This window comes from Elephas maximus, chromosome 3 (genome assembly GCF_024166365.1).
Source record: "Elephas maximus indicus isolate mEleMax1 chromosome 3, mEleMax1 primary haplotype, whole genome shotgun sequence".
Classification (NCBI taxonomy): Eukaryota; Metazoa; Chordata; class Mammalia; order Proboscidea; family Elephantidae; genus Elephas; species Elephas maximus.
The window spans coordinates 52203707-52224261 of record NC_064821.1 but is presented as its reverse complement, the minus strand read 5'-3'; the positions used below and the strand labels follow the sequence as shown (position 1 = coordinate 52224261).

The 20555-nt window shown below is 40.0% G+C and overlaps 1 protein-coding gene across 6 annotated transcripts in view; it reads right to left on the bottom strand.

The window, feature by feature from the left end:
• Positions 1 to 20555, bottom strand: part of VPS13D (vacuolar protein sorting 13 homolog D) — a 273685-nt gene that overhangs the window by 145437 nt on the left and 107693 nt on the right. For all 6 annotated transcript variants that reach the window (XM_049877954.1, XM_049877956.1, XM_049877957.1 and 3 more), the window contains 9 exons: positions 18782 to 19029; positions 17281 to 17472; positions 16840 to 16966; positions 15080 to 15222; positions 10042 to 10172; positions 9646 to 9821; positions 6432 to 6555; positions 5381 to 5616; positions 3188 to 3296 (listed from right to left, as the gene is read on the bottom strand). In XM_049877954.1, the coding sequence (XP_049733911.1) occupies positions 3188 to 3296; positions 5381 to 5616; positions 6432 to 6555; positions 9646 to 9821; positions 10042 to 10172; positions 15080 to 15222; positions 16840 to 16966; positions 17281 to 17472; positions 18782 to 19029 (1486 nt within the window). The remainder of the gene's footprint in view (positions 1 to 3187; positions 3297 to 5380; positions 5617 to 6431; positions 6556 to 9645; positions 9822 to 10041; positions 10173 to 15079; positions 15223 to 16839; positions 16967 to 17280; positions 17473 to 18781; positions 19030 to 20555) is intronic.

Below are 20555 nucleotides of genomic sequence, written 5' to 3'. Positions count from 1 at the left end.
CTGATCTGTCAAAGAGGGCAATTAAGTTACCTCATATAGTTCTTGTGAGAAGTGTAATAAAATCCATGGGCCTTAGCACAAGCATGGCACATAGCAAAGTCTCAATAAATGTTTGCTATGTTATTATTACAACTCTGTACACAGCGCCTTACGTACTACATTATCCTAGTTGATGCTTCTAATAAAACGGGCAGGTCAGTACTGGAAAATGAAGCTCATGGAGGAATGTGAATACCAAAAATCATATCTCCAAGTGGCAAAACCAGAACTCAACCCTGGAAAGACATGATGCCCTGTCTCCTGTGTGCTACTGCCTCCTATGTTTGCAAAAAGGGATGACGCTAAGCTGCACTCTTCCATCTGCAGCACCACATTTGCTTCTCTGTTCACAGTAAGAAAAAGCACCTATCCAGAGCATCAAAACCACGTGGAAAACCACCTCACTTATCCTGCTGATGTTCCAAACGGGGATCAAAGTGCAGAGGCCCCAGGTGAGATGATGTTTTCACACATGGATTCCTCTACCTCCTGCCCATACACACAGGCTCATTTTAAGTTGGAAGCTACCAAAACTTCCACTTAAAAACCTGAGATGCACCATTCTCCTTCCAGTTCTGTTTCAACCTTCCCTAAAAATTTAGTCCTAAAACAATTAGGTGGGACCCAGAAAGGCAGAAGTCCATGAGGGGTCTCTGTGGGGAGAGGTGCTGTGGTGGCCCAGTATAGGATGCTGAAGTCCCGGGGGGACAAAGAAGGCATCCACATGGGTAGCAGGGCAGTCCAGAGTGGGGTCCTGAAGCTCAAGGTGGGTGACAATAACATCCATGCCAAGGGATTGGGTAGGGGAGCCTACCGTGGGGTATCAATACCTAAGTGGGGTGAGGAGAGAGTTCTTGCAGGGAATAGGGGTTGGAAGGGGGGCTGCTCAGCACCTGGAGATCAGGGCTCAAGTGAGGTAACAAGGATGCCCATGCAGGGGGTGCATCAGCAATGGTGATGGGAGACTAATTACATTCAGGAGAGCTCATCAGTCAATAAATATATTCCCAGGGCGGACAGGGAACTACAAATATGGAAAGGGAGAACACTAGAATAAACCTTGTGATGTTGGACTGGAATTGGAAACATTGGTGTAAACTCCTGGTTTTCAACACATGTCCTGAGGGTTAAGTGCTTGACTTCTAGCCAAAAGGTTGGCAGCTGGAACCCACCCAGTGGCTCCTCGGGAGAAAGACGGTGATAATGTATCAGTGTTAATCCTGATGTTGATGGTCATAGTGTGGTTATGTAGGAGAATATCTTTGTAGGAAATATATACTAAAGTGTCTGGGGGTGACAGGGCAACATGCCAACAAATTACTTTCAAATGTTTAGGGAAAAAAAGTTTTGTACTGTTCTTGCAACTTTTCTTTAAGGTTGAGATTCTTTCAAAATTAAAAGCAAAAGAACAAAAACCCAAGATGCCAAACTTTCTGCTCTTGGTTTCCAATTTAAGAGGATAGGATTATTTCTTAATGCCAATTCATAATATCTTTGCCTAACTGTAGATGTCAATGTAACTTACTTATCATTTATCTTCCCGTTCACCAGTTTTCATCCTCATTGAAACAGTAATTGTGAAGATACTCCGTAAGTTACAAAATGTTATTTAAAATGTAACTATTACTGCTACTTAATAAGATATCTGTCCTTATCTGCTTAGCAGCCACCTAGACCTTAGAAATTACACATGTATTGATTATTAATGTGTTACTGATCACACCTGGTAAACATATCCCTCTTGATAAATCATCTACTCTTGAGTTCGTTTTCATGCACCCTCACAAACTTATCTACTTACTTGAACACTGCTTGAAAGTTATCCAACAACATCATTTCCAAGAACTCTTGCATTTCTTTTTCAATTCACTTGACTTCTGTCAGACTTGGCACTTCCTTTAGATTTCAGCCTATTGTTTCCCAAAATTCTACAAAATTGTTTACTTTCAATTTCTATGCTTCATGGCCTCTTATCATCAATTCCAACTCCTATTTCTTTTATATAGGCACAGCTCTACATAAAAGAGCGTGGAGCCCTGGTGGAGCAGTGGTTAAGAGTTACAGCCACTAACCAAAAAGTTGGCAGTTCAAATCCACCAGCCACTCCTTAGAAACCTGATGGGGCAGTTCTACTCTTTCCTATAGGGTCACTGTGAGTCAGAACTGACTTGATGGCAACAGGTTTGGCTTGGTTTTGGTCTGGTTACAGTTTAAGCAAATCTGAATTATGTGACCTTGAAATGTGATAAAAAAAATACATGTGTTAAAGTTTCATTTTATGTGCAAAATATGAAATAATTTGAATTCCCCCCTCCAATTAAAACTTTGGGAAGAACTGTGTAACCGCAAAGCCAGATCAACATTACTGCCAAGCACAATACAGTTTAGGTGATAAACAGGCATCATTTATCAGTATTGCGACCACAGAGGTGGTACGCAGACATCTCTCAGGGTTATCAAATTATGCAAAGTCTTCAGGAACATATCCCTCACATAAATGACCTCCCTACCTATGTATCTGCATTGCTTTGATTTTCAAACTTTCATTTGATGTCACCCTCCTCTTAATGTAGCTTGTGCGCCTCTGTGCTCCCGGCCTTCTTTCAACTTCATGTTTAACCTATTTATTACCAGTACTTCTGTCACTGTTAATCTTTCTGGCCACATTTTAATGTCTTTTTCTCTCTATCTAGGTCCATTACATAAATATTTCCCTAAGCTGACTTGAAAAGAAAGTCAAATTAACTTTTTTTTCTCTTTTTATTTTATGCTGACTTCCAACTCTGCAGTCAGCATAAAAAGGAAAAATTTGTCAGTCTGACATTTTTAACAATCAGTTCAGGGAAAAGTAGATTAAGGAAGTGCTACAACAGAAAAACAGAGTAATGCAGAAGACAAATCACAAACTCAAGGATTAAGTTCTTCGAAATGGGCATGGAAGATGAAAGTGGCTTGGACTTCCTATAGCAGGAAGAACACCAAACTGGAGTCATCAAGACTCCCAAGTTCTCCACCTTGAGCAAATCTTTCAATCTCTCTACATCTCCATTTCCTCATCCATAAAATGAAGAGTTTGGACTAGGTGACCCTAAGGCCCTTACGGTGCTAAAATCCTTTACCCTACACCCCAGTGTCTAAGCCCGCTTACCTTCTTCTTTAAAATGACTCTTTGTGTCTTTGGTGAGACATCCAAGACAAGCTCTGCACAGGTAACGGTCTTGTTGGAAGCCACAGGCCTTCCTGTTCCCTCCTGCAAGCTGTAATTTAAAAAATAATAATAATAATTTATATACACAGATACATATTTTATATACGTATAAATTCACAGTACATATGAAATATCTATGTACATATGTAATACACATACATGTATTTGCACATGTATCCAAGTACTTAATAAGCAAACATGTAAAATCCCTATTAAAGAAGAATATTTTTTAAAAAGCATAGAGGAAAAAGTTGGACTCGAGTAGCAGAAAGATCAGAATTCGCATTTTTTTTTCCTGCACAATTCAAAGATTCATTTGTCAAAAGACATACTGTGACATTATTTCTCTCCTGATAATTTTAGTGGCTTACAGTTCAGACATAAGCGGATAACTATATATCATTTAGAGGCAAAACAAAAACAAAAAACCAAGCCAGACATTCCAACGGAACTCTCTGCCAGGCAGAAGATCAATAGCATTGCGTCTGCAAGCCTTGGCAAGAAAGTGGAAGTCCCTTCAGTATGAAAAGAAAACAAATGATTCATAATCACCTTCCTCCAATTCAATCCTGTTGTGTTTCTCTGTGGCTTAAAAATCCTAAACTTTACAGACTGTCGCTGCCTAGCTAGACTTTGGGGTGTCTGGAAGAGGTTTATTTAGATGATTCTCCTGCTTCCATTAATCCCAATCATCAAAAAAGGGATTGATAAATCCCGAGTGAAAAAACTAGACTACTTCTTCCATCATTAGTTCCCTCCAAGAACACAAAGAAATAGTATCTAGTAATCTACCCCAAAAGATGGTTCAACTTCTTAACACATCGAGATTCCCAGGAGCTTCTCTGTTATCTGTGCCCCATCTGTTCAACCAAGTCAGTGAAGAATCCCCCATTAGGATTCTTCAGTTATAGAGCTTAGTAACTACTGGAATTTATAGAACATAAGGAGAAAAAAACATTACTGGCAACCAGATTTAGAACTTGTTTCACAGGCACTGTAAGGTTGAACATGCCACATTGTTGAGTGCTATAATCTTTAAAAACAAACCAACAAACAAAATGTGATTGGCTCCACTGTAGCAAGATAAACTGCCCAGCACCATCGTTACCAAAGAAAGGTGCAACAGACAAGGAAAAGGATGGTTATTCTCAGCAAAGACCCAATTCCATCCATTACTAGCAAAATCTCAGCTCTAAAACATATGAGAAAAAACACCCAGGTACTCAAGAGATTACGTTGTGGGCCTCGGGTACATAAAAAAAAATAACATTCATAAGCAAAATTATTTGTAACATTTTGGAAAGGGATCGGACTCTAAATGTCCAGTTCAGGTGATTTTTTTTTTGTGATGCTAAAGATTCAGCTATTTCTCCTTTTCTTTCACAGGAAAACTTTCAAAACTGGCCTTGCAACTTCAGCACAGAAACAACAAATTCTATTTACATGTTGGTAGAATGACTACTTTTGGAAACCTCAGTATTTTGAGTCTCTAGACACCAATCTATGTACCAATCTACAGGTAGAACTAGAATAAGCTCACTATTCTTCACCTGAGCTTTCTAAATACAACTAGTCGAATGGCAACGAAGATTATAATTCTATGGCTACAGAATTACTGTGAACTGAAGCTATTTTGCTTGGCTTTAGGAGAATATTAAGACCAATCTTTACGTGTTAGCCTAACCAGTATTCTCAATAGGGTAGGGGATTAAGGATGAGCTGAATAATTATGATGAAGATTAGTCAGTTTCAAGTGAGGAAAGTAGTAAGACAGACTTATAAATAGCAGCAAGAAAGTTAAAAACAATATAAAAAAATACTTTAAACCAAGAGGCACACAAGATGTTTTAAGAATAACACCTTCTAGGAAGAGTTGTTAAATACTAGAATGGATTATTGAAAGAGAGCTTTAAGAAGAGGAGTCTTACCTCTTTGGATGAATTTTAATCTAGCCACAAAGCCAGGGTTTAGACTAAATGGCCTCTCAAGATAGACCCTGAAGCCTAGCATTTGGTAAAGAATGAAGGAATCTTCCTTTGTACTTTGGTCTCCTAAGAAACTGTTTATAATTTAATACCAGTTAATAATTAGAACCTTCTGCTTTACAGGAACAGCAATTTAACCCAGAATTACCCAGAGAATGTATATGTAGCAGCAATGTAAATGAAATTTTCGTAATAAAGCTGTCGGTTATCCTGGAAATCATTCATGTTACAGTTGATCTCAGAGGAGCCTGCCCCTTTAACAGTCAAAGTGATAAAAGGTGGCAGGGTGGGTTCATCCCATGCGTAATCCAATGAAGTCATGGGCTTCACTTCAGTCCGGAGCCTGGGTTCTGCCACGCCATGCTGGGTAAAGACAACTGGGACCTGGAGGAATGGCAGAGAGGAAAAACAGGACTCTCATTAAGAGTGGTGTTGTTGGAAAGTGATTCAGTGCTTCCTAGGTTTAAGTTCCAGATCCTTCCCAATGAATCCTATACAGGGCATAACCACTAGTGAGGTTCATCGTCTCGCCTCTTCGAATGCCTTTCTGATCATCTTCCAGATTCCAAGAAGCCTACCAGTTACAGGACATGAGCTACAGCCTGTTGGAACCCTAGCCAAGTCAAATAGCTAGGGAAAGCAATTCTGTCCTTCCAATGGCATCTCTTCTACCCCAGGTCCCCTGTGATGCACTTTGAAAAGAAAAAGGAATCAGGATTTTGGAAATCAGCTACAGAAAGCCACAAATTATGAGACATACTGTTATTTGAAGGCATATTTTAAAAAAGAATCTAATGATTTCCATTTTGGCTTTATTTGGGAAACTTATAAAAATGGTCACTGTAACTAAGCAAACAGTAGAACTGCCCATTCCCATAATCACTGGATAATGATTCTGATTTCTCTGTTTGTATGGAATGTCTACAGAGGGCATCATGTCAACCAAACACTTGAGTCACAATAAGTTTTGGGGGCTGAAAAATTACTTCTGCCTGGGTAAGGCTGCTCAGCAATCAAAATAACCAGCAAAAACTATCTCCTAAGTGGAAGAATTTTTAGGGTCTCCAGCTATAGACATCCTTGCATATCTTCTTTTAAGCCCACATTTAAAATGTATTTCTTCATCATCTTAAGAACAGCACACACTCCACCCTCCCATGTATGAAACAGCCAAAATGGCTCTCAGCTCCACTTCATACCTTGGAAAAGTTGTCAATTCGGAAAGGAGGGGGTAATTGATCTGTGTCACTAAATGAGATCCTATAGGTAGCTCCTCGGAGGGTAATTTCCACTCTTAGGAAGAAGCATTTTCCCAGGGTATCTCTGCAGAAAAAGGAAATAAAAGAGGCTACATAAAATGGAAGGAAACAAAAGTTGCAGTTTACTTTCTTCTCATACTTTTCCTAACTGCAATATTGGGCCTTAATCAAAACTATGTGCAGAAAGTACAGCCCACTGTGTGTCCTTTGACCACATTAAATAGAAGAAATTGGTAATATAATCACACAGTAAAAAAAGAATTAATTCAAGTATTCTGAATGGTGTAAGTGTACACCAAGACCTACAGCGAGATTTTGAAATGTACCTAGCGGGTTTACTTTTGGTAGTAGTGCAAGGAAACCCTGGCTGCATAGTGGTTAGGGGTTACATCTGCTAACAAAAAGGCCGGTGGTTTGATCCCCTAGGTGCTCCCTGGAAACTCTATGGGGCAGTTCTACTCTGTCTTGTAGGGTCACTATGAGTTGGAATAAACTTGATGGCAGCGGGTTTGGTTTGGGTTTTGATTCTTCTGTCAATACAGCAAATGAGTAAATACTGGTTGAACTACATGAAATTGCTGATACTTGACTATTTCTGACCTAGAAAAAGAGCAATTTCATATGTTTCAAACTAATACAGTAATCTCCCCTTATCTGCGGTTTCGCTTTCCGAGGTTTTAGTTACCCATGGTCAACCACAGTCCAAAAATATTAAATGGAAAATTCCAGAAATAAACAATTCATAAGCTTTAAATTACACGCCATTCTGAGTAGCATGAAATTTTGTGCCGTCCTGCTCCATCTCGCCCAGGAAGTGAATCATCTCTTTGTCCATCATATCCACACTGTATATGCTACCCGCCTATTAGTCACTTAGCACAATAAGATATTTTTTGAGAGAGAGAGAGAAACCACATTCATGTGACTTTTATTACACTTGGTGGTGGTGTTGTTAGGTGCCGTTAGGTGGGCTCAGACTCACTGCCACCCTATGTACAACAGAACGAAACACTGCCTAGTCTTGCGCCATCCCCACAATCTTTACCACAATATATTGTTATAATTGTTCTACTGTATTATTGTTGCTGTTACTCTATCACTATGACTAATTTATAAATTAAACTTTGTCATAGGTATGTATGTATAGGAAAAAGCAATTTCAGGCATCCACTGGGGGTCTCAGAATATATTCCCTGTGGGTAAAGTGGGACTACTGTATTGGTGTTGTTGATACCCAGGGTTCTCACTGTAGGATGAAGGAAGGTAAGAAAGAATTCTGTGGAATGGAGGTTCCAATATGTAGTCATATTTTTGATATACATTCATGGAGGGAATGGAAAGTTCTTCTATACAGAAGAGTATCAGTGAACAAACAGAAGAGATTAGAGAATTAGGAAATCACCATTCTGCAACCACCAGTGTAACAACTGATTCAGGCAAGGATCATCAAAACACTGGGTAAAAGGTTTTCAAGAAATAGGATATTCACACAATTTCAAATTACCCCACCAATGGATTACTCTTATTTACAAAGAAGAAAAGACAACTTTGCAATACAGAAAACTGGTGGACACCAACTTAACCAAGTGATGATTGAACTTAGCAACACCAATAATGGGACCAACAGACATGACATGCCTCCTGAAGGGACACAATTGGAAACACACAATATCACACGGTAGTATTCTTACGAAAAACATTTGATTCAAGTCTACACACAGAGACCTTTCAGAAAAATTCCAAAAATGCAATATGCCACAAGATAGCTAGCTTGGACTCTTAAAAAAATATCAACACCAAAAAAAAGAAAAGAAAAGTGGGAATATTCTAGGTTAAGGGAGACAAGGATATGGCCATCAAATACAATTCATGACCCTTGACTGATCTTAGATCAGAGGAGGGTTGCTATAAAGGAAAATTTAAAAGAATATTTATTAGAAAACATTAGATCAATAGTAAATTTCTTCAGTATATTATAATGATATTATATTTATTTAGGAAAATATCCTTGTTGTTAGGTGACAAATGCCGAAGTTTTTATGGCTCAAGTATCGTGATGATTAAAATTTATTTTCAAATGGTTCAGAAAAAAAAAAGTGCGTGTGAAGAGAAAGACAATGAGAGAAAGGGAAGGAGGGAGAAAGAATGTAGCAAAATGTTAAAAATTGGTAAATCTAGTTAAAAGATGGCGCCCTGGTGACGCAGTGGTTAAGAGCTTGGCTGCTAACCAAAAGGTCAGCAGTTCGAATCCACCAGCTGCTCCTTGGAAACTCTATGGGGCAGTTCTACTCTGTCCTATAGGGTCGCTATGAGTCAGAATGGACCTGACGGCAACAGGTTTTGGTAGGGTTGCTATGAGTCAGAACAGACTCGGTAGCAACAGGTTTAGGTTGGGCATAGGAAGCCAAACAACTTACTGGAACAACATCAAATGAGAGAAGAGTTTGTATAAATGTGTAAGAACAGACAAAAACATTGGGAACCACGGCTATCATCTACATGCAGACAAAATTTTCAGAATTGTGGGTAATCATTACACCAGCTCAGTGCTACTGACATCTCAACCCCTCAGCCTGTAACCTCTTAGGCCAGATCACAGGAACCCGCACGATGGTCCAAACTGTCAACAAGCCCCTTAACTCATTCCATCAAAATGCTCACTCAAACTTATCTGGAATTTTTAAGTTTCCTTTGTCTGAGTCAGAAATATATATGCTCATTTCATGAAGAGCAGCATGGTTTACAATTTACACTACTTAAGATATTTAGCTGCCATCAAGTCGACTCTGATTCATGGCAACCTTATGTACACAGAACGATATACTGTCTGGTCCTATGTCATCTTCACAATCATCAGCATATTCAAGAGTCTGTCATTGCAACTACTGTGCCAATCCATCTCACTGAGGGTCTCCCTTGCCCTTGCTGGCCCTCTACTTCACCAAACATCACCTCCTCCTCTAGTAGTTGATCCCTCCAGACGATGTGTTCAAAGCAAGCAAGTCGGACTAAGTTCTGTTGTGATCCATAAGGTTTTCACTGGCTAATTTTCAGAAGGAGATTGCCAGGCCTTTCTTCCTAATGTCTTAGTCTGTAAGCTTCGCTACACCTCGAACAAGGCTATTTTTGGTCTAAATACAGTCTCTGAACTTACCTCATGTTGATATGGAAGGAATTATTCTTATTGACTTCAAAGCCTCCAGACCAAATACAATTGGGAATATCCATCAATCTAACACATAATAGTTGATCATAGTCATTCCGAGGCCAGTGGAACACCACACTGGAACCAGGAAGGGTGGAAATGTAACCTTCGGGATTCGCTGTTCCCTAAAACACACAGGATCACTGGCTTTAGTCAACAAGTCAAGTCAAGATAGCAAGTACCGACTCTGAGCCTTGCCCTGTACCAAAAGCTACCTGGAGTACCAAGGGCACAAAATGGTTATTCCCATCACGGAACAGTCTTGATGGGGAGATAAGCCGTGACACTAAAACTCACTATGCTATTAAATAAGGACTAATCATTCTTCAAAAGCAAACTGCTTACCTGTCCCCTGGCAAATTCTCTCTGTGCAAATGCAAGCTTGTGAGATGATTTATTATCTAACAGGTAACGGGGGGCAAAGATGACCATACAGGTGTCAATATATCGACCACGGCCTTTCTTGACATCGATACCTGTGAATAACAAGAACCACTTGCATGAATTAATCAGAAGAAAGAAAATTCATGGTCTGACAAAAATAAATAGCCTCCACAATTATTTGGTTTCTCTGAGAGAACAATTATATCACCCAGAGAGGATATCACACCTCCCAAGAGCAGAATGAAAACAGCAATTCCACTCAAAGTATTATTCCTTATTCCCATTTTGGTCTAGAAGTCTCAGTGGCAATATCGTTGTACAATCAGCGCTCGACCCAGTGCCTTGTGTATATAGTCACTGTATTTATTGTCTGAATGAATGAATGGTTGATTTCACTGAGTTTTGTATTTTTTCACATTACCGTCATCAGAGTTTTTAAGATACATCAGTATGTACCATTATAATAGCAATTAAAGTATACAGACATTCAGTCACAGATATTTCTGGCTTCCACCTATGAAGCTGACTACTAAGACAGTTTTACATGATACATTTCTGTTTGTGCTTGGGACATAAAATTCCGCCCTAGAGAACTTGCCCTTTTTGAGGACAGCGTGGAATTTTCAGGTTACATAATTGGATACTGCATTGTCCTGAACTCAACTGACTCTTCTCTAGTATTTCCTTTTAACCTACTGCCAAAGAATGAAACTTAAACAAAATGCTAAATATTCTAGGATTCATTCATGCACAAAATAAATGTTTTCAGCATCTACCATGTACTGGAAAAAAAAATAACAAACAAAACACATACCAAGGAAAGAAGGTTATAATCAAAAGGAAATCTCAAACCACCAGGTCACAAATAAAGAAAACGTGAAATAGCACTGATGTATCTTAAAAACTCTGATGACGGTAATGTGAAAAAATACAAAACTCAGTGAAATCAACCATTCATTCATTCAGACAATAAATACAGTGACTATATACACAAGGCACTGGGTCGAGCGCTGATTATACAACGATAAAAAAATATTTATAGTAGAAACTATGAAAAGAATTATAACTATAATAATATTTATTGGGCTCTTAATATCTGCCAGGACGTCTACCAAAGGCTTCATATTTAATCTTCGTAACAACCTTATAGAGTTAGGTATTTTAATTATCTCCATTTTATAGATGAGGAAACTAAGGCATGAAAAGCTAAGTAACTTGCCCTAGGTCACATAGCTAGTAGGTGGCATAGCTGGGATTCAAACCCAGGCAGCCCGACTCAAGAGCCAGCATCCTCCTGCAACTTACTTATATCATGAAGGGATATATACAAAGACCATACTCAGCAGTCAATAAGTTAGCAAGAGAGCAATTAAAATAGAAGACTCCACATCAGAATATGACAATTATGTGTCTTAAACTTCCCAATATAACCCCAATTACAAATATTTCAATCTGTTAACTCCATAACTCACTTGTACGAGTTTGAAAAGTGTGATTTTTCTTTAAATATAAGCCTAAAAAAAAAATACTTAAAAGGCGGAACAATTCACAAAAACAAAAAAATCTCTGAAGCTCCTTATCTAAGACACGCTATGTTACACTGGGATAAGGAGCTAGACCCGATCACTTTTCTTTCTGTGATATACAGAAAAGCATTAAGGGTCAGAAACAGACCACCATAGTTACCTGATCCCAATACAAGTCTGCCTGCAAAGGATGTGTTCAATTTGATATCACAAAAAAAGTCTACAGTATCCTAGAACGGTACAGACACACTCAAGTTTCTAAAAAAGGTGCGGGTTTTGTTTGTTTCCTTCTTCACCGTAGATTGCCCCAGTAAAACCTCACAATCGCCAGCATGCTCAAGAGTCCATCGTTGCAGCTACTGTACCAATCCATCTCGTTGAGGGTCTCCCTCAACCTTGCTGGACCTGTCCTTCACCAAACATTCCCTCCTCCTCTATCAACTGATCCTTCCAGACGTGTCCAAAGCAAGCAAGTCAACAAATCAACAGCTCATAAGATGTACTAAATCCCTGTTTTTGGAGGTACATGGGAGGCTCACCGGCAAGCCCCTCCCTGGCTTTTCAGTTTGGGACTGTGCTTTAAACATTACTGTAGGGAGCCAGGTTATCTGTCCAATCCCTCAAAACTTTCAAATAAGAGATATCATAAGTTCCCTTGATAATACATGCCAAGATCTCATAATCCTTAAGAATTATAAAGTCCTGTCTTAGCCCACTCCCTCTACTCCATTCTTTGGTGGTATAAGAAAATTCAAATCATACTCTTGCCCCTAAAGACAAAGGCTATAAGCTTTAATGCATGTTCCTTGCACATATGTGTTTATATGTGCCATCACTGTGCATTTCTGATTGGACTGCTCAATTTGCCTCTGCAAAAATTCTGCAGTTCCTTAGTGCCAGGTGCTAAAAAAGGAGCAAGCACCATAAAACCAAACCAAACCCATTGCCGTCAAGTCGATTCCAACTCATATCCCCTGAATTTGTCCCAACTATAGCTCCAACCTAATTTCAGCCAACCTATGGTGGCTTGCTTTGGAACCTATCAGGGGCAAGATACCCTAGGAGAAAGCTAAACTCAGCATGAGGCAGCTTTTGCCTGCTCAAGGGGTGGAGAAAACAAAAGTGAGAAAAATAAAGAAAACTATCCTCAGCTGGAGAATTAAATAAAGCTTACTTCTTCTTTTAAAAACTGTAATGTCAACTTTAAGACGGGTTCCATGTCAAAGGAGAATGAATACAAATTCATTTAAAAAAAAATCTGAAAACTATATTTGCAAAAGACTCTTTTACTAATAAATCCTCAAACACTTCAACATATACTGACTCCCCATGGGATCCAGGATAAATATCTAAATGTTACCATGTCAGTTTTTCCTTCTATAACATGATTCTATATCTGCGCTGTTCAATACAGTAGCCAGCAGATGTATATGGCTATTTAAATATAAGTTAACTAAAATTAAATGGAAAATTAAGCTCCTCAGTCGCACTAATCACATTTCAAGTGTTCAGTAGTCACATTGCCACACTGGACATTGCAAAATATAGGTATGCATTGCTTAACATCCACAATATGTCCTGTGAAATAGGACATGATGTTATTCAGATGTTGTGCAAACACCACATTATGTACAGGAGAGAGGGGCAGAGGGCAGTCACCAAGCAGGGCCAGGACCATGCCACCGTCCCTGCGCCTAGGGACTGCAGGAAAACTGAGTCTACTGCTGCAGGTCCTGCATGGTCACGGTGGATCTCCAAGAGTCATGCTCGGCTCAGCCCAGCCTGGCACATACTCGCTGTCCAGCCTGCAGCCTTCCAGGTGCACCGCTGGCTCCCTTCTCTTCCTTCCTCCCTGTCTGGCTTTGGCAGCCCCACCCTCCCCTCCCCTTCAGTCTCCTCCCTCAGCCGCCTTTCCTGCCCCTCCGTCTCACCACCACCACAGCCCAGACCACTGGACCATTCAGAGGCTGCCACTACCACTGAGGTGCCACGGTCTTGGGTGGCACCCTGGCTGAGTAGGGCAATGGCCTCGCTGGGCATCCCCCTCAGCAGCTCTGGTAGTCCCTGCCTGAGGTAAGCGTGGTGGGATAGGCAGCTGCAGATGGGCACCAGGACCTCTTCCCCCTGCTGCCTCAGGGCCAGGCTGACAAGGGACCTGGAGAGCTAGTGAGAGTCAAAGATAGGATCTACAGTACTTAGCAAAGACCCGTAATGAGATTTCTGAACTTTTTTACAATCTTATGGGACAAAACAGACCTATATGCAGTCGGTTGTTGCCCGAATTTTATGCTATGCGGTGCATGCCTGTGGAACATTTCCATCATCATAGAAAGTTCTACTGGACACTCACGTGTAAATAGCATTCCAAAGCTCAAGACTATCCAGTGCTTTGAGATCCTTGGAAATTATATACCAAAAGAAGGATGCATTGCTAACATTTTAAACCTGTTGTTTATTGTCCTTAGTTGCTATGGAGTCAATTCTGACTTATGGCGACCCCATATGTGCAGAGAAGAACTGCTCCATAGGGTTTTCAAAGTGATGACCTTTTGGAAGCAGAACACCAGACCTGCCTTCTGAGGTGCCTTTGGGTGGGTTCAGCTAGTAGTCGAGCCACTTAATCATTTGCACCACGCAGGGATGGAGGCACATTTAAATCAAATTAATCTTAATCCTTCAAAAAATCTTTTGAGTGTCCTCAGATGGCTATAAGGTATGTGGGGTCGGTACCCTCCCCTCTTCATTCTTCCTACCCTCAAGAGCTAAAATAATTTGGGGGCTTCCATTTACTTTAACCACCAAGTGCATTTTATTGTATTTTTAGCCTCAAATGCCAATCCTATTTCTAACCCAGACGTCCCCTTTGCATCTTGGCAAGTCACTTAACCTCTGCTTCAGTTTCAAGGAGAACAATGCTTCTTACCCTCTTAGGGTTTGCAAGGTTTAGTGAATGCGTGGGAAATGCCTAGAAGATGAAAAGCATTCTAAGTGCTCCTATTATTCCCCTGAACACCAAAGATTCAAGCCAAACTGATACTTCCCTAACACAGGCGAGTTTGAAATTAAACAGAGCCCCGGACCTCAAAAGGGCAGTATTTAGGTGTCTCTGTAGATCCCTAGAAACCCTGGCGGCGTAGTGGTTAAGTGCTACGGCTGCCAACCAAGAGGTCGGCAGTTTGAATCTGCCAGGTGCTCCTTGGAAACTCTGTGGGGCAGTTCTACTCTGTCCTATAGGGTCGCTATGAGTCGGATTCAACTCGACGGCAGTGGGTTTGGTTTTGGTTTTTAGATCCCTAGGAGAACAGATCTGCGTTGACTTCAATCTAGCATTCAAATAACAGACACCTGACCCAATGCCAAATGAGAAACGCAGTACTTGTAGCCAGGCCAAAACGTATGGCCAGCTGATTCCTCCAAGCCTGAGGTCATTAGCTAATGGTTTTGAATCTCCCCCTGCCCCAAACATAACCCACCGATGTTATAGATCAGCCCCGGGCGATTTCCTTGCTGGATGACTTTCAAAGCTCGGACACCACTACCACCATCCAGTGAGAAGCCCTGACACCAGCCTGGCATGCCTTCGGGATGAATCCCCCTTCCGATTCTCATCGTGCAGCTGTGGGGCAGAAAAGCAAAGAGGTATAGATTCATCCATAAGAAAGTCATATCTAACCTAGTATAACCAGGACACAAAAATGTAGCTATCACCCAAAATTGGAGCTCTAATATTGACACTCTTTCTTACTCTCAGGTGATCCCCAAACAGAGCAAGAGTGGTCTTAGAGGTAGCCACAGAACAACAGCATGAAATGTATTAACATCTACAACTAAAGACATTAGGAGAAAACACTACGACTCTATGAGCATAAGAACATGGGAAATTACAATAATTTCTGTTATCCTCCCCCCAAAACAAAGATTCAAACCAAACTGATATTTTCCTGACTCGGGTGTTTCAAGAAATCATGAAAGCAGCAGAAGAAAAGGGTGCACAGAAGAGGCAGCTAATGGTCTGTGACTTCTAAGGACTAGGACCGTTAGAACGGCAAGGCACTGTTAAGCTCACCAGTGTCTTGTCACAGATTTTGGGAACGTAATTCTAAATGTGTGATCCAGCTCTACCACTAACAAGCAAGGTAATCTTGGGCAGGTAACTCTCTCTGAGCCTCAGTTTCCTCATCTTAAAATATAACAATATTTCCTGCCCTGCCTAATCCATTGGGATACTAGGAAAATCAAATGAGATGGTCTATATAGAAATGCTTTGGAAACTGTGAACTCCATGGATAAACCAAACTGTGTTCCAAACGTGAAATCCAAAACCTAAAAATTTCAAAATCCTTTCAGGAAAAAAGTGAGACTGAGCTTGCTGAACATGTCAAATGGCTGTCTATCTCTCCTACCGTGTCCAGCACCCCAGTTGATCCTCTCTCTGGACTCCAGCACCGAGCTAGATTCTAGCCTCCCTGGCAAATATATCCGTACCCACTGATGTGGGATACTCTGTAACTTTTCCTTTTAAGCTTTCAGCATAAAGCTAGGTATGGCATTTTAGCATTACCAGAGATGCCCGTTTATCTTTGGATTAGGGCTAAAAATCGGAAGAATCCTACAGAAAGCAGAAAGTGAAAATCAAGGACAAAACTGAATTACTGCTCCAATCACACTTTAAAAGGACACGTTTATCTAGCCCTCACGACTTTCACTTTCCCCCACATTTAAACACGCAATGAGTGCTTTGAGATCTTGAAATGGCACGTTTTACTTCAAGGGTAAAAGGGATAGATTTTAAAAATTTATTCAAGATGATCTGGATTGGATTAATGGAGACAGGGTTTACCAAAGGGCTAGTCTGTCTCCACTCTCATGCTAGCTCCTCCGCCTGTGCTTAAAGCTTACAGGGAAAGAGAAACTGTGCAGAAAAGAGAAGGGGAACCATGTGGGTTCCCCTTTGTTGGCAGAGTTATGAATAGGAGAACTACTTCAATACATGTAAAATAAAACTAGCTTAGTTTGCTTCCATTATAAACCAACCAAATGGTTTATTTTCCATATCAAATAACACAGAAATTAGATCCGAAAAAAATCCCATTAGGTCATGGTTCTATTCCCCTGCCAAGTTAGGATTGTTATCTACAGTATATTTCTACTTACACAGATATACTATAGCCTTTGCTAATTTTTTCCCTTCCCTAGGAGCTTATTTCCCCTTCCCATAAATAACCACACTCACAGGTTTGGCTGCTCTTTGTCAGCATAGCAGAATAAGAGAGGGCTCAGGCTCCGGGCCAGCTCATGTTCCTCAAACTGGCCTGCAGCATCTGTCTTTGCATTGTCCTGTCTGAAGATCAGTGGTAACCCTTTAGGCAAGAAGGGAAAAGTTTACATCAATCCCATCCATTCTATCCAAGACAGATGCAAATGGTAAAAAGGGGAAAAAAAAATTGTCAAGGGGGAGAATAGTGAAAATTGAATTTACTTAGTGAGCTCAGTTCACTGTCTAAAAGGACAGTTTTGACCATGATTAAGCACCTATTATGGAAGCAGGAAAGTTTCAGCAGCTTGGACTGCTGAAGTAATCTATTTACATTGGCTCCATTCAGTTAGCTGGGCAAATAAATCTGAATTCCCACAACCAACGCCAAAGGTCTACTTGAGCAGCCCCTGTACATACCTGTTTTGTTAATCAGCCAATATGGAGCAGAAATGAAGATCTTTAAAGATCCTTCTGCTCGACACACAATCCGGATGGTGAGGTTTAGCTGCCGCCGGTTGATATCATAGAGTCGCATTCTCACCATATAGTTTTGGGTTCCAGGTGGAATGAGTAATTCTTTACAGACTGGGAAATTCTCCAGTGATACCCCTAGAGAAGACATAGTCATTATCTTTCTGGGTCCTCACCTTATTTTTTCAAAATAGCCCACAGCCAAACTAAATTGGCTTTAGTTTCTTATTAGAAAAACCACTAACTATATATCTAACTGGTTAAAAAAAAAAAAACAAAACTCATTAGAATAGCCATTCTCCTCTAGCTAGGGTGAGAATAAATATGAAGCAAACCAGAGGGCCTGGAAATCACACTACGGAGTCTAAGCCGCATAATTAGAAGATAGGGACACCAAGGAAGCTATCAATAATAGCTATGATTATCAAGCCAATTTTTTTTTTACATGTTGCTATAAAAAAATTAGCATAACATACCTACTAAAATACCTTGAGGGGGGAGGGAGAGGTTGGCAAACAAACATAGAAGGTGCGTGTTATTTGCGTAAAAATATGATACAGACAAGAAAATCCTATGGAAGCAGTTCTGCTCTGTCACATGGGGTTGCTACGAGTGAGAGTTGACTCAACAGCATAAAACAACAAGTCTTTAAGAAAATTACTTCCTGCCAAATCCAGAAGCACCTCTCTGCTTTGAGTGCTGCAAATATAATAATGATTCTCTACCCTGACTTTATTCACCCTTACAACTGAAAATTACTTCACGCATAAACATTCCAAATGTCAGTTTCTTCATCAGTAAAATGGGACAAATACCTATTGCTGTAAGGATTACATAAGATCATGTACGTGAAAATACCTGGCATAACGCCCAGAGTACAGTGTATGCTTATGCTTACTTAGTAGGTGCTTTTCTTTCTATGAAAAGAGAAGAAAGGGCATATGATTTTGCTCATTGCGCACAGTTAAGCACTCGACTACTAGCTGAAAGGTTGGTGGTTCAAACCCACCTAGAGGCACCTCGGAAGACAGGCCTGCCAACATGCTTCCAAAACGCTACAGGGCAGTTCTACTGTACACACATCGGGTTGCCATTGAGTCGGAATCTACTCGACAGCAACTAACAACAACAACAACACAGCTAGGAAAAAGCACAGTTTAAAAAGGTTAAATGACTTCCCTATAGTCACATGAGTAAGCAATATAAGAAAAAGACTCTGCTGAGTGCTTCCTCTGTGAATCTTGTGGATTTGCTTGGTTTTGTCTTTACACAATTTTCGTAGTTTTTTTTTTTTAATTGCATCAATTCCTTTTAGCTACTGTATTGAAATATACATACCAAATTTCTCCAAGATGTTTACAAAATATTCACATTATGAAATAATTATGAAATACTCGTTGTTATTTCCACGGCATTAGTACAAACAATGGCTTGACTGATTTCTTACCCAGTTCAATGTTCTGGGATGTATCAGCTGTGTGGAGAGCTGCCTCTTTGCCAGGTTTCAGTGTTCCATTAATTGGCATTCCTTTAACATAAAAATCAAGTTCACAAGGTAGCAAGTTGCAGATTACCACAGTTGGCAGGAGATAAATGGTATGCCCGGGCTGTCTGAAAATCTGTTTTGCACTATCAGAAAATATGTTTGAGGGCATGTAATCTGGATAATTCTCTTTCTTTATAGCCACACAAAACCTATGAAGAAAGACAAAATGGTGTGAAAACCATCAGCTTGAGTGAAAAACTTGAACTTTTTTCTCCTCAGCTGCCTATGAGAAAGTACAACATCAAAATGGTTCAATAATTCAGGAAGATACTTGTAATTTTTAATCCAAATGTATTCATTGAGGCATAATATGCAATAAAGTATACAGATTTAAAATGTTCAGTTTTCTGTTGAACAATTACATACACCCCTATAACCACCATCTAAACAAATAATACAGTATTTCTTTTACCCCAGAAAGTTCCGTTGAGTCCCTTTATAATATATATCCTCTCCTATCATTCAAGCAACCACTTTCTGATATTTATCACTATAGATTAGTTTTTCCTGTTCTTGAACTGCAACTAAATGGAATATGCAGTATGTACTATTCTTTGTATCTGGCTTCTTTTGCTTAACATAAAGTTTTGAGAATCAAAACTTCACTGTTGCCATCCAATGTACTACAATTGGTCTCTCTTCACCTGGAGCAAGACAGGAAGAGCAAGAGTCAGGAAGAGAAGAAGGATATGCAATGTGTGGCTAATTGCCTCCATGAACAACTGCCTTCTTTGCCATGAGACCAGAAAAACTGGATGGTGCCCAGCTACCATTACTGAACATTTTGATCAAAGATTCTATAGAAGAATCCTGATCAAAAGGGGGAAAGTGCAGAATAGAATTTCAAATTCTCATAGAATTCAGAATTTCTGGTGCCATGGAGGCTAGATGAATCCCTGAAACTACTGCTCCGAGATAATCTTTAAACCTTAAACCAAAAATATCCCCTGAAGCCTTCTCAAAACCAAACAATAGTTTAGCTTAACTAGTAAAGAATGTATGCCTTGAACATTGTGCTCTTTTAAGATCTATTTATAGGGGATCAAACATGGTATTTTCAATTACCTCATACATATGTGAAAGCTAGACAATAGGGAAGATCAAAGAAGAATTGATGCCTTTGAATTATGGTTTTGGCAAAGAATACTGAATATACCACAGACTGCCAGAAAAACCAACAAGTCTGTCTTGGAAGAAACATACCCAGAGTGCTCCTTGGAAGTGAGGATGGTGAGACTTTGTCTCACGTACTTTGGACATGTTATCAGGAGGGACTAGTCCTTGGAGAAGGACATAGTGCTTGGTAAAGCAGAGGATCAGCAAAAAAGAGGAAGATCCTCAACGAGATGGACTGATTGAAACAATGGCTGCAACAATGGGATCAAACATAACAATGATTGCAAGGATGGCACAGGACCAGGCAATGTTTCATTCTGTTGTACATAGCATCGCTATGAGTTGGAACCAACTGGATGGCACAACCTAGTAGATCAAATTGACAACAGCAACTCATAGATAGGAAATCTAGAGGGCAGTGTGTTTATGTTAACAGAGGAGTAACAACTTGGAAAAAGAGGGTGAGAATGGTTATACAATTCAAAGAATGTAATCAATGTCGTAGAAATTGTTGAATTGGTATATGTTCTGCTATATATATTCCCAACAATAACAAATA